The 14,240-nt window shown below is 40.7% G+C and overlaps 2 protein-coding genes across 5 annotated transcripts; one reads left to right on the top strand and one right to left on the bottom strand.

Annotated features, from left to right (window-relative positions):
- Positions 1–76: 76 nt before the first annotated feature.
- On the top strand, positions 77–8,251 carry mbpa (myelin basic protein a). 4 transcript variants are annotated; one of them, XM_035681826.1, is made up of 8 exons: positions 77–343; positions 2,587–2,682; positions 3,179–3,205; positions 4,781–4,801; positions 5,243–5,301; positions 6,342–6,425; positions 6,537–6,557; positions 6,965–8,251. In XM_035681826.1, exons 1-8 carry the CDS (start codon positions 224–226, stop codon positions 7,125–7,127), a joined length of 591 nt encoding a protein of 196 aa, XP_035537719.1. In that variant the 5' UTR covers positions 77–223; the 3' UTR covers positions 7,128–8,251. The 4 variants fall into 4 exon arrangements, with proteins under 4 accessions (XP_035537719.1, XP_035537720.1, XP_035537722.1 ...); XM_035681827.1 differs by lacking the exon at positions 6,537–6,557 and having other exon boundaries at positions 84–343; XM_035681829.1 differs by lacking the exon at positions 5,243–5,301 and having other exon boundaries at positions 90–343; positions 6,965–7,072.
- Positions 8,252–9,910: 1,659 nt separating this feature from the next.
- Positions 9,911–14,178, bottom strand: zbtb22a (zinc finger and BTB domain containing 22a). The gene is made up of 4 exons (XM_035681791.1): positions 13,401–14,178; positions 12,566–12,785; positions 11,711–12,482; positions 9,911–11,471 (listed from the first exon to the last, which is right to left on the bottom strand). Exons 2-4 carry the CDS (start codon positions 12,770–12,772, stop codon positions 10,357–10,359), a joined length of 2,094 nt encoding a protein of 697 aa, XP_035537684.1. The 5' UTR covers positions 12,773–12,785; positions 13,401–14,178; the 3' UTR covers positions 9,911–10,356.
- Between the last annotated feature and the right edge of the window lie 62 nt (positions 14,179–14,240).

The following is a 14,240-nucleotide window of genomic DNA, read 5'->3' as shown; positions in this document are numbered from 1 at the left end:
ACCGCAACCACCACCACCCAACCCCACCTGACCCCCCTCATGTCCCATGGTGCTCTGGGACTGAGGGGACAACACCTTCAAAGACGGCCCCTGCACGTCAGAAGAAGTGCAAACCAACAGAAGAAGCAGCAGAGCCGAGCGTTGGCACTGTGGACTGTCTTGGAAGAGGACTACTGAGTAGATAAAGAAAGGTCAACCCCACCCAGCCTCAGCAAATACTAGCATGGCTACAGCGAGCACCTCAGGGCAGAGCACCTTCGGGCTTGGAAGGAAAAAGAAGACTCCTGGTCTCATGGATCAGATTAGCAAGTTCTTTGGAGGAGACAAAAAGAAACGGAGCAAGGTGAGCGCTGATGCATTTAATGCGGATAGTTCAGGGATTTTGCAGCTAAAACTTTAATTTGATGTTAGAAAACTCTAATATTTGATCATTTTTCCTCACTATGCTGTTCTATTGTTCTTGTTTTTAGTGCTTTGTTGAATTTGGAAACATTAGTTAGCAATTCCAGTCAGTGTTGCTTAAACCAAAACTCAAAAAAAACAGTTCCTCCATAATTACCTGTTGATTAGTTGTTCATCGTTTTCTTGCTGTCCTTTGAAAACTATAAATTTCCAAAATTTTCAGGGTTGTGACAATGTACTTTTAGGTCTATCCACTGGGTTTGTAAAAGTTACTATAAAGTTTAAAATGTAGGCATTTCCTCAACCCATTAAGGAACATAAAAAAAATTAAAAAACAAATTCAGTTACAGTATGCAAGAGCAGTTACTAATTTTAAAGAGAGAGAAAAGTACATTTCAAATGTTTTATCCTCCTTTAAAGGAGCATAGAGCACTGATTGCTCATTTCACCAATGTGACATGCTTGAATTGAGATTTAAATCAGTAGTTCTCTTATTTTGGGCCTGTTTTAAATTAATATTCAGGCAAAAATCCCATCTGGCCTGCATTACATATATTTTGCGAGAAGCAGAATGCTATATGATTTTAATGAAAAAAAGAATTCATACTCTTTTTTTACTTATTATTTTGAGTGTTGACTGGGACCAACATGTTGGTTGAGTGTTGTTTAGATACTGAATTTTAAGGGGACACTTTAGTGTACTTGAACATGTTATACAAAATAAAACCAAGAAAAGTAAAGCTTAACTAAAAAGAATGTTGAAACTCTATCCAATTTTAAGTCAAACTAGCTAAAGTTGTAAGCTTATTATTGATCAAGTAGCTTTAGTAATGTTAAGTTACAGATTTAATTTTATGATTTTTACTTGTACTGTGAGAACAAAATTTAAAAAAGTAGTTCAATCAGGAATGTTTCTGTAACTTATAAGAAGTTAGTGTCACTTAAAACTACTAGTAAAAGCTGCTAAACCAAGAATCTTTTTTACTTAAAAGAGTTTGTTTTACTTAAAATTTTCAATGTATGTATGTAACAGTTGTAAAATTACTATAATATCACATTACAGTTAACCCGAAAACATATTTATTAAAGCATTAACACTTTTATAAACTGCAGTTATTCTTCAGTTCAGAACTTCATCAAAAACTCTTTTATCTGAGTTTTAACTTCTTTCAGTAGATTGTGTCAGTATGTGACCTCTGCCGTTGTTTTGACTCACAACTTTGTGATGAACTTATATAGTACATTAAGTTAAAAGTGTACACCCACTGAATGTTGTATAGGAAAACATAAGCCTTAGATACATTTACAGTGGATGCACTAAGCCTCCACAGTGCAGGTAAATGTAGGATGTGAGCTGCAGATTGAAAACCTCAGATAAAACCTCTTTTCAAGTTCCAGATTCAATGTTGTGTGATGGGAGGGGCCTTCAGGAGTCAGAGCTGCTCTCATACAGAAACCCTTTCATCTTAACATCCAAGTCTCTTTTTCTGAGTAGGTGCAACACCGGATCTCAGATTTTTGTGTCTTTACAATTTTTTAGATAGATGAAGAAAAGTTTGTTCTTAGATCTTTTCCCTCATATGTTACAGGCTTTCTATCCCTTCTGTGGAATCTATATCAACTGTATATTTTTTATTGTTAGTGTATTTTTTTCTACATTTTTTGAGAGACTGTAGGATGAATCAGCTGTCAGCAGTGCAGGCAGAGGTCAGATGTGTGAGGTTGTTCTAAATATGCTCACAAAAAAGGTAGAGACCAGCTTCATCTGATAAATCTCTTGGTTTCATACTGCAGTTTCCTTTTAGCCTTTTGGGTGACTTTAATTGACTCAATTTGCAGATTTTACATCATAGAACATGGCTTTAGTCCTTTGTTGTACTTCTTGTCTACTTAATTTGGATTCTCTCTCGCATTGTGAGACTCGACAGCCAGTAGGGCCTTGAAGCTATTATAATTATTGTAATTATAATATTAGGAGGTATGGTGCAGCTGAGACCAACTTTCAGGAAATAACTGACGTCTATTCAAGCTCATGCCAAGCTAATCCGTCATGAATATATTTCATAAAAAGATTTTTTCAATGCTGCTGTGTTACATACTGAAAATCTGATGCCATTTGATCTGATTCCAATTTGATTGATCTTGTGGTAATTTAAACACATTCACTTCTGTTGATCCTCACAGGGGTCGTTCCGGGGTCACCTGGCCTCCTCGCCCCAGCAATCCTCCACTCGCCGCCGGACCAATGAAAATGCTGTGGTGCATTTCTTCAGGAGCTTTGTAAGTTTTTTTAAATTAAATGGTGTTATACTGTGTACATCATGTGTTTCACATACACTTAACCACGTACATGGAGTCACTTTTTGTTGCGCCATTGCTAAGAGTTTTATTCAAATGTATTCCAACGGATTTTGAGCTCAACAGAGTTTGATGTATTACTCCGAGACGGCCATGAGTTGCATAAATCACAACACAGAACAAACCAATTTCCTTCAATTCATACTGTGTGCGAGTTGAACTGTCAGTGTTTTCTTTTGATTTACTTTGGATCCAACTCCTGGCATCAATATCGCGGCAGCATTTCAAAAACAGCACGCTAAACTGTTTCCTTCAGCTCCCTCACTGATTACAAAGCTGCGTGACTCCTTCATTTACATACTTAAAAAATCAGCAGCTCAATCATTTGTTTATTTCAGAACAGAGTTTGTTGTACTACTTTCCTGCCCTGTGCAATCAGTCACTCTGTTGTTGTTGTTTGTTGCTTGGTGTTTCTCAGGTTTCCTCTCCTCGTCCTAAATCCAGGGTGAGTGTTATTTCTCCACAATATCAGTTCTGTAGATCATTTCAGAGGAGCTGCACGTTGAAGCTGCAGAGGTGCACTGATGAAATTAAATTTATTGTTCATTTAAAGTGTTTTTCAAAGGACTTCTAAACGCTGTTCACATGATCTCCTTATCTATACTAATGGTCCTACATTAAATTTCTCTGTGTCATGTTATGTTGGGGATTTTATAACTTTGGCACCATCCAGTGGTAATATCACAGACAGCAACGCATGCCGCTAGCCCCTCTTCCTGTGGATCTTGAATTTCCCTTGGGACCCAGAGAGTCTCATATTTTCTTGCAAATAAAATGTCAATATATGACACCAAATAATTTGAAAGATGTTAATGTCAAATAACAAGACTAATATGTTCACAATGACAATCCTAACACGCTGTTTAGCTGGTTTAATGCACGTTCATGATAGTTTTTTAAGTTAGCATGCTAACATTTCCTAATAAGCACTTAAAGCTAGTTCACCTAGTTAGCACTAAACATAGTTTTTAGCAAAGGTTTAGCTATTTAGCTGTTTAACACTAACACTACCAGTACATCTGAGACTGATTGTCATTAATTTAGCCGGTATAATGGATGTTCATGATAGTTTTTGAGTTAGCATGCTAACATTTGCTAATAAGTGCTAAACACTGTTTTTTTTAGCTAATGTTTAGTTATTTAGCACTAAACACTAGTACATCTGAGAATGTCATTAGTTAAGCAGGTATTTCATTGTCATAAACCAAAATAGGCCTATTGGACAAACTGAAATTGACCTGTTGATGGCACTAGAGTCGAATCCAGGGGTCACCAAACCTATTAAAATACATCCTGGGGGACCATAAATGTACCAACGTTAATGGTAATGCAACTCGTAGATGTTGTAAAATTTCACTAGATAATCAAACACTTTGACCTGTTTGGCACTAGATAAAAAGTCAGTAGGCGTCCTCCTCTGGGGAGCGTGAATGGCTCCACCAAATTTCATTGCAATCCATCCAAAAGTTGGCCAATACTGCTAGCATGGCTAAAATGTCAACACATAGTGGCCTTTAGTTTCTAATTAATAATTCTACTATATATTGAGGTCAATGCAGGTTAAATAATCTGTGGGTCGGGACCCCTGCAATGGTTCACATAATAAATATTAGGGGTCACAAGAGGACAACTGGGAGAAGATAAAAACAAAAAAAACATTGTTCTGCTCAAACATAATTTGGAGAGTTTTACCTTTCCTGTGCACCAAAAAGAGGGCACGTTACTCTTTTGTGCAACATTTGTGCTTCATTTTAAGCAACACCAGAAAGAGAATTGGCTGGATGAAGTATTTATCTGTATTGGTAATTGTTTTAAAAAATCACAGAAATAGTTAAATTAGATTAAAAAGTTTTAATTAGCTCAAAATTACCCACCTTTAATTCTAATTTACGACCACATCACAGTTAATCTTGCCATCTGACATCTCTAACTGGATGGTTGTCAGATGTGTTAAGGCGGATGCAGGTGTCACTGCACTCTCATCTCATCATGTCACTGTCTGTTTCTTTTTCATGTCCAGTGGAGAGACGTCTTGGGCTTGGTACGTCACACAATCTTTCCTCCTCGAACCAAACAAAAGCCCCACTGCTGCCTGCGCCGCTCTCTGTCTCTCTGTGTGTGTGCAATGATCCCATTTCTGTCTGCAGAGAGCTCCTCCGCAATGTGTCCTTTGTCTGCAGCGCACCTGTTACCTAACCTACACGCTCGTCTCTCTCTCACTGTGTGTTTCACTGCTTTGCTCCCTGAAGAGAAATATCTTTTATACCTCAGCGTGCAGAATCAAGACATATTCAAAAGCCGAGAGCTGATTCACCAGCATGTACATACAGTAGCTGAAAGGCAAAGCTCCCAGCAGCTCACTCTTAATGGGTGCCACAGAAAATCACTTTCATTCACATCAGTCGGAGAGATGGATTTATTCATCTTTGACACCAGCGAGTATTGGCTTATTGGTAAATTTATTGTCTTTGCTTCAATCCAGAGCGACTCGCTGCTTCTGGATGACTTTGAAACAGCTCAACTATTTATGAACCACAACCGGTAAACATTTTCTCTTAGGACCTCTTGGCCTGCATCACCCTCCTCTTCCTCCTGTTCCTCTTATTATTCTCACCTCTTGTTCTTTGTAACACCTTCATCCCCTCTGTGGCAGAGATGACTCACTGATCCATCTGTTCAGGCCTTTCACCTTCTTTGTGTCTTCACATCTGTCTGTCATTTGACGGTGATTATCCGAGTTTGTGTGTCAGTTCACCGCGGACTTTACCTTGTCCTTGTCATCCATCTTCTTTCCCCTGAAGGTTGCTGTTATCTGAATCTGGTCCTGTCACGTGTTCGTGTCTTCCTCCACATCTCGGTCATGTTATTCTCTCACAATAACAGACCACAGAACAGAAACAACTGCTTCTTCCACTCCACACTGCTGCTGTTGCAGAGAAACCACATACCTGCAGTTCTGTTGTTTTTCCCACAGCTTACATGCAGTAAGACTGAAATTAATGTTAATGGTATTGAGACAATTTTACGACCCCGTAGACTTTAATAACTTGTATATAATTTTCTAAAAGTTATATGATTACAAAAACCTCACATCAGTCCACCTTGATTGTCCACAAGGAAAATTCAACTTTTGGCAAAGAGCATCACATACTCAATGAAAACATGGATCCAAACACCAAAAGGTCGGTCCCAATGCAATTTAAAAGGATGGATGGTAAACAAAGAGATATATGTGCAAAATGTCCAAAAAATGCAAAAAGTTAGGGTACTAATAAGGAAGTATGCAGTCTTGTCTTTATTTCTAAAGGACATATTATTTGTGGATATGTGTTTTTTGTCCAACAACAGCAATAATTGTGCCCCTATAACATTTTTAAGCAATTGTTTTACGTCTGGCATTTTGTTAAAGTAGCAAGACATCTCTTATGCTCTGAGGTAAAATGTGTCTCATCTTGTAAAGAGAAGAGGCCATCAATGTAAAATGAATTAAACGTCTGGTTAAAAGGTTATACCATGACAAAGCAGCAAAGCAGGCCCTGGTTTCAGGTCTCCACCTGTGCTTATAGAGCATCTTTTTCTAGGCCTCGTCGCCGCGTGCCGAGAGCACAAAGTCACCGGTCAGAAGACGCAGAGACCAAAGCACACTGTCCAGAATCTTCAACCTGGTGAGCTTACCGCACGTTTGCCTCCTTCTACTCACAATGACCTCTTTTCTATCTGTACAACTGGGCTTCATGAACACTGTTTCCTGTCTGTGTTTGCCCAAAATGCAACAGTGATGCTCTCATCAGAGATCAGTGAGTAATAAATAAACACATTAATAACGGTTCACCATTTCAGTTGTGATGCTTTTCATTCATCGCCATTCAACACGCTTTCACAGCAGCCCGTCATCATAATAAACTAATGGGCTTAAGAGCAACATTTCCATTTTTACAGTGACACTACATGTAAACCCAAATATAAAATGTCTCATACACGTATTCATTGATTCATTTTCTGCAAATGCCATCTACCTCGACTCTTTTGTGGCCTTATTTTCAGTGTGGAGGACCTCCTCCCATCCCGATAAATGTGAAGCACTTGACAATCAAATATTTCATGAACTTTCAGTACAGTTTTAACAGAAAACCACCCCACATTGCTCTTAGAGGCCATCTCTGGACAGATAGACATTTCTTCTCATCCTCTTTCTCCTCTGCAGGGAGACACCAAGTCCCGTCCACCCCCTAAACGCTGGAGCACCATCTTCTAAGCTCTCCGCCGAGGACCAAACAACAGATCCAACGCCTACGGGACAAGACGAAGGAGGAGGAACAGATCTGCAAGCGGCGGACTCACAACCTCAAGAAATGTTAACCCACTAACACAAGCCTCCTTTATGTTTAGACCGCGACTCATTTCACATTGACGCAGTATGAAATCCACTCTCCAGGGGATGTAGGCAGTCACCGTGCTAGTTTTCTTTTTAATCCTACTCCCAAGCACATCCTGTCTCAGTCATTATTTAGGTGTTTATAAGAGGTTTGCTTTTAGTAGAATGTCTCACTGTAAAAATCACCCATTCGAGTATCTTGGTCTGATGGTGCTAGTGTCTGCTGTCTGCTGTCTGAGGTTCGTTCATGGCAGATGTTTGTTTTTCTATTTGTCTCCCGTCATCTGCATTTTGTACATGAGCACCGCTTTATGTATCTCGCTGCTTGATGCTTGAACTTACACGCCAAACAAAGCATTGTTTTTGTTTCATATGTGAAGTATAGACGGAGAGTGGTCCTGTGTGTGGCTGTTGTGCTCGAGTGAAATGCATGTTGCAAAGAAACACAACTGGAAACCTACAGTATATGAGTAGTGTGGACTCTAATATTGTTTTAATGTAACAGTTTTGCGTCATTATGCTTCTGTGTAAGTAATAAACATGTACAGTATGATGTCATTCAAGTCTATCAAAAAATAAAACGCCCTTTTCCATTGCACTGTTGCAGCTAAATAATACAACTAAACTGGTCTGCTCTCTTTTCTATGTTATATCTACCTTATTTATTGTGAGTTTCTGTTTGCATCTTAAATTAAGTTTGAGGTTTTAATGTTATTCGTGAATTTCAGAGATGACAGACAAATGTTCGTTTTATCTGATGGTCAGATAGTAAGTGGTTCAAAGGTTTACGGCAGAAGCACCGAGATGGTATGAGGAAGGACCGTATGTTGATTTCAAATGTTCTGACGCATAATTTGTCGATTTTCTTTCGCTCGTGATAAATGACATTGCCTCTCTTATTTGTACATGCTCTGTTTGTATGTTCCCTTTAACAGAACAGTCAAAAAGAACTGTAAAGGTGTTTTTGTTTCTGGGGTTGCTGACATGTGGTGGTGCTACAGGAATTAGAGCTGATACTTAGAAAACTGAGTGTTTTGTTTCCTCTTAATGTAAAACTCTAACTGGAAATAAACATGTTATGTCCTCTCTGTTATTAAATGTTTTAAAATCTGACAATTTTGTTGTCAATGTGTCATGTTTTAGAGCTTTTTGTATCCAAAACATAATGATCTACATTTACAGGCCTACATTTAAAATGAAAAATACTTATTCACAATAATAATTCGATAATACTTTCTACTTGTCTGTATAGTGAATATGTAGTTGGAGCCATGAGACAGTTAGCTTAGCATAGAGGGAAACAGCTAGTCTGTGAACAAACCGCCTCTTTGCACCTCTAAAGCTCAGTAATTAACAAGCCATATCTCATTTGTTTAGTGTAAAAACAATTTATGTGCCAAACTAGAGCCAGGTTTGCTGTTTCCTCTTGCTCTCTGTCTTCATGCTAAGCTACACTAACTAACTAGTGGCTCCAGCCACATATTTACCACACAGACTTGAAGCGTATCATGCTTCTCGTCTGAGCTTCTTTTCTTTTTTCTGATTCTGTTAATGATGACAATACTGGACATTGCGACATCATGTCCTAACCAGCTTCAAGGTTTACCGAGCTCTGAATAACTGAGGAGGGAAGACACAAAGTATGTACTGCATTAGCCTTTAACTCAACCACTGAGAAGACTCCCACACACTCTCCAAATATCCCCTAGAGTTCAATCATCTATCTCAGACAATAATCCTTATATCAACTACATCAACTGTACATTTTGTCCCACATTTAATTGAACACTTAATAAGGATAAAACACAGAAATAGAAAACAGTGTTTCTCATCATTAGAAGTAACGCTGAGACAGAACTTTTGGACAACCGCAACAAAAACCACAATTAGCAAAGAGTTCTGTCTCTCCTGCAATGCAATGTTCTTGCAATAATCAGCATCACACAAACAGGAGGTGAAAGGAAATGTTTCCTTTGCTTGACTCATTGTCACATTCACATAAAGGGCTAAGCCTGTTGCTATGGTTTTGTCTTAACAATGATTCAGGCCATACAGATGTCTGGTATGATAAATTATACCTACAAATTAAAACCTCAAAAAGAATTCTGAGATACAACCTTTAACGCTTAACCCAAAAAACATCCTTTTAATGTGCTTTAACCGTTTGTTCAACCCCTATCAACCTTACTTTGATAGAAAAAAGAAGTTAATATGAACATGCTGTCGTGTATTTTCCTATACTGTGTATTATATATATATAGGGCCGTATATAAAACCTTTGTTCCTTAATGCACCTCTTTTTAGAGTTTCTCTTTCACTATCACAGCCTCATGTTTTTTTTTCACTGAAAAGGGAAATTTCTATAGGCTGTCCCCTGAATACACCCGAATACATTAACTGACAGCTCCATTCATTAGCTCGCCATCTCTCAGGGTCTTTCACAATTGATGGAGGAGGAACACAGGGAAGACTTTTTGCACAATTTAATCACAATAAAGGGGTGCTGCAGTGTTGAGCAACAGAGACCTCTGGTGCTCCACCAATGTGCTGCAAAGGAACTGTTTTAAAACCCAAACCAACAGTATTCTACAATGAGATTAGTGTCCTAGAATGATCCACGGCAACAAAGCCTCAGTGTTCTAGAACTGACTCCACGGCAACAAGCCTCCAGTGTTCGTAGAATGACCCACGGCCAACAAGCCTCCAGTGTTCTAGAATGACCCAGCGGCAACAAGCCTCAGTGTTCTAGAATAAATCCCAACATTCTACAATCAGAAAACTCAAAGCGGTTTTTATTACCATATATACCAAGATTTATTTCTTTTACATAGTCTGAAGAGACATCAATATGGCACAGAAAAAAAAAATGTTGCATTTATTTTCTAATGCAGATCAATGGCAAATAATTTATGTGCAATATTAACTTCAGTGGGGCTCGAGAAGTACATTCACAACACTGCCTTTTACAAATGTACAGTTCACAGCATCACTATACAAGAACTGAGCAAATGGCACTGCACAAAAAAAATTGTTCCTTTTTCTTTTCATAATACCTATAACAGGAAAATAATGCACATAAAAAGGATGAAACAAAAGCGGCTGCTCATAGAAGCCTTCAATTATTTGACTCCATAGACTTTTAAAGTCATCATGTAATTCATTTTTTATTCTTGTATGTATTTATTTACATACAGTTTAAGTGCTGTAAACCTGTTTCACATTTAATTTCCGCTAAAGCTCTCACTCGCCTCCTCTTTGAAAACGTGATTACCGGTGTCCAAACTTTGTGACTGAGTTCTTAGCTGATCCACAATCCCAGACACGCCGCCCAACAGGCCACGCATCCCGTCCTCCATCTCCCCGTGAAAATCCACCTCCTCCACTTTCACCTGACCTCCCGTCGCAAGAAAAGCCTCGCCGTCTTCAAATCCATAACTGTAGCTGTCATCCACGTCCGCCGCCGGTGTGCTTGCGTTGTTGCTGTTAGCCGAGGAGGTGGAGGCAAGTCTCTCACACCGAGCCTGATGCCTGAGGAAGCTGTCTCTCCAAATGACTTTCTTCCCACACAGGCCGCACTCATAAGGCCGCAGCCCTCCGTGAGTCTTAAGGTGCTTGGTTAGGTGGTGCTTCATCTTGAAGGACTTTGTGCAAACGGGACAGCCGAAGGGCCTTAGATTGAGGTGCTGCATCTTCACGTGGCGGTCGCGCATGCTCTTCAGGGTGTAGGCTTTGCCGCAGTGGCAGAAGTGGACTTTGCCCGTGTAGGGGGCGCCAGCGAGGGACACTGAGGATGACGAAGATGGGGTCGGGGGTGAAGAGGGCGGCGGAAAGGCAGCGGAGGATGGAGACAAATGGTGATTTGAGGTGGGGGTCAGTGAGCCACCCTGTCCCACGCTGGTGGAGGGCCAGTTCACCTCCGAGCCCGCCATGGTGAAATCGGGAGATACAGGCACTAAAGGCCTCTGGGAAACCTGTCCTGTGCCCTCTTCAATCTCATCGTATGTGTCTCTGCTAAAGGTCCCTTCTGTGAAACATTCAAAGTCCACATCCTCCTCCTCATCTTCGTCCTCGTCTTTACTGCAGCTGCCAGCCTCTCCTTCCTGCGGCCTCTGCTCCTGCTGAGACCAGGGACCCGTCTGCCACTGCAGCCGGGCTGAAACTGGACAGGACGGTCCTGGAACGCCATCACTGGTTTGGCAAGCATGAACACTGGGCAGGCCTGAGGAGGGATCACTCCCCACCACGTTTCTCTGCACTTTGTCCTTCATCTCCTCCACACTCACCTTCCCCGTGGCTTGTCCGGCACCTACACTCTCATTTGAAACTGGGTGGAAGTCTGTTGGAGAAATGAAAAAACAAAATCACATGCAGGTAGCTACAGTCGTACAGCTACAGCCTTTTTGTTCTCAGTTTCCTCCGGCAATAAGACACTCATTTAAACAAACTGTGTAATTCAACTTACTTCAAACTTTTAAGTTAACGTAGTTTTTAACTGTTTCTTGTCGTTCTGTCAGAGACATATACATATATCTATCGTATACATATCTGTAGTAAAAGGGGGCTTTTGTGTCTTACCACAGTGTCCCATTTGTGCAAAGGCTTCCTTCTTCTCCTCCGCCTCTTCTCCCACTCCCTCATCAGCCTCAATCTCTCTTTTCTCATTCTTCCTCTTCTCTCGTGTCTCATCACTGTCCCCGCTCTCTCTATTCTTATCAAGCAGTCTATCAGCGCTCGGCGGCGCTCCCCGCTGTTGAAACCTGCCTTTCTGCTTCAATGCTTCACCACCGGGGAACCCCCCGTGGTGCCGGGTATTGTGTCCGGGTCCATCATGAGCAAAGTGGCTAGTTTTGGCATGGTTCGATACCCATGCCTCCTCACAGCTGGTGTAATCACCATCCGCATAGCCAGGGAGGGTGTCCAGTTGAGAGTCTGCTAAGTGCTGGGCTGATGAGGGCCGCGGGCGCCCCCATCTCGGGAACTGCTGCGGGCGTCTCCACGTGGCTAACGGAGGCAAGGCATCAGGCTTTCTCTCCTTCCGTCGTCCCTCCCTCTCCAGATACAGGCAGTCTGTGCTGCTTGGGGACTGCTGGCGAGATGCAGTGCCCGGGTGAGCTACAGCCGCCTCTCCAGGGGTCACTTCTGCCGAGGGCCGGGGCCTCTTCAGGATCTCGGTGCATTTGTCCACGATGTGCCACATCTGGAGGAAACTGGCCACAGTGACGTAGTTAACGATGTCATCGTGCACGATGCTGAGCTGGCCTGTGTAGGCAGAGCTCAGGACGCTCTCAAAGGCCACCGGGTCCATAACTGACGGCAGGGAGACGGTTGTCACATTCTTCAGTAACACCTGTTGAGGGAAGTCACCACCAAACATTAATAACTCATTACATCACACAGATGTTTATCGTACACTGATGTACCCCGGCCCACCTGGTCATGAAAGTAAGGCGAGGACGCGGCGAGCACGCAGCGGTGGGCCCTGAACACCTGACCTTGCACCTGGATAGAGAGGTCACACAGCCGGCCCTCTTCCCGCTGCCGGTTCAGATTGTCCAAAACTGCAGCGCGGGCACCGGGGAAACACACCTGCACAGTCAAACCAGCTGGAGCCGCAGAAGCACTGCAGGTCGGATCCATGGTCACAACAAAACTGTAGAGGAGGTTAAAACAAAGTGTTATATTTTGTGTCTCAGTATTCTTAACGCTTGGTCTTGTATCCAGATCACACATGAAGTATGAATACTTATCTACACTAGGCATCTGTTACTTCCGTGTGCAGATGTGATACTTCCTTTCAAAGCATTTCCTTGCATGGTGTAAAAAACATTTATTTAATCTTCCGTATTCTTTTTCTGTTGGGCAGATTATTCATATTTAAGGGCACTGTCGTTTGTATTAAAGACACTTCAAAGCACAGTATGTGTTAGCGATGCTGGGCTGTGCATTTATATTGACATTTACAATACAAGTGAGACTACAAGTAACAAAAGGTTAAAGGTTAATGGAGGCAGAGCCAAGACCAAACTAAACAAAAGAGAACATATCAACAGTAAGTGACATTTAAATAAGAATAAACTGAATCATGCACTTGTTTCTTACAATAAACATTCTCAGTGAGGAGAAATATATTCTAAATTCATTAACAGAAGAGGATTAAAGTTTCCCCCGTTTACATACATGAATACATTTTCTCATTCAGAGCTGAAATCATTTCGAGAACTGATAACCAGAGAAGCTTGTTTTCAGCCTGGAAAAAGAGACTTACTGCTTCTGTTGGTCTTGTATGATAATAAATTTAATCTTCTGGGGGTTTGAACCAAACCAAAGCAACCTGAAGTCAAAGTATATTGGCAGCAAGACTCTCTACGTAAAAAGGACATGAGAAAAAGTATTATTTTCATTTTTGATTAATGTTTAGAGGTTTAAATCATCAGTCAGTTAAACGGTAGGTTTCCTGATTAACTATCAAAGAAGAGAAACGAAAGCAGCAAATCCTCAAACTACGAAGCTGGGACAATGTTCTGTTTGCTTGAAATCAATTCACTGATTAACTACCACCTAATCAGTGGCTGCAGGGCATACACAGGTAAACAGAGTAAAGTCAGCATATATTGATATATTGCTCATCATTCAGTAAGCTGCTGCAAGCTGAATTTGTTTTTCTTGGATGGCTAAAGCATTATTATTATTATTACTTCACTCATAATGTGTAATTATGTAGTTATTGTGTAGTAAATAAATAACCTTACTCCTTTAAGTTAAGTGACAATGTGTAAATACTACTGGCAGTTATAAAAGGTTAAATGTATAATGTTGTGTAGAGATGCACTGGCCTTTAAATCTTATTCTCCAGATTTAAGAAAACACGTCACATCATCATGATTTTAATATTTTTTATCGATCGTGCTAATTACAGCTTTTTAAAGTCACTATTTATAACACTTTAAATAAAAATAAAAGCCCATACATTAAAAGTAAACCCAGTTCTCTGCGCCACTGATCGTTAACAACTCCAGTCTCAATCACATGCCAATCACTTTTCTGTCGATTGATCGATTCACGGTGTCAAACTGCGGACAGAGACATTAAATGATGAATGTTTTGA

Source organism: Morone saxatilis, unplaced genomic scaffold (genome assembly GCF_004916995.1).
Source record: "Morone saxatilis isolate NCDOM2014 unplaced genomic scaffold, NCSU_SB_2.0 Contig9, whole genome shotgun sequence".
NCBI classification, from domain to species: domain Eukaryota; kingdom Metazoa; phylum Chordata; class Actinopteri; family Moronidae; genus Morone; species Morone saxatilis.
Note: the sequence above shows the minus strand (reverse complement) of the source record. Positions and strands in the feature narration are given on the sequence as shown.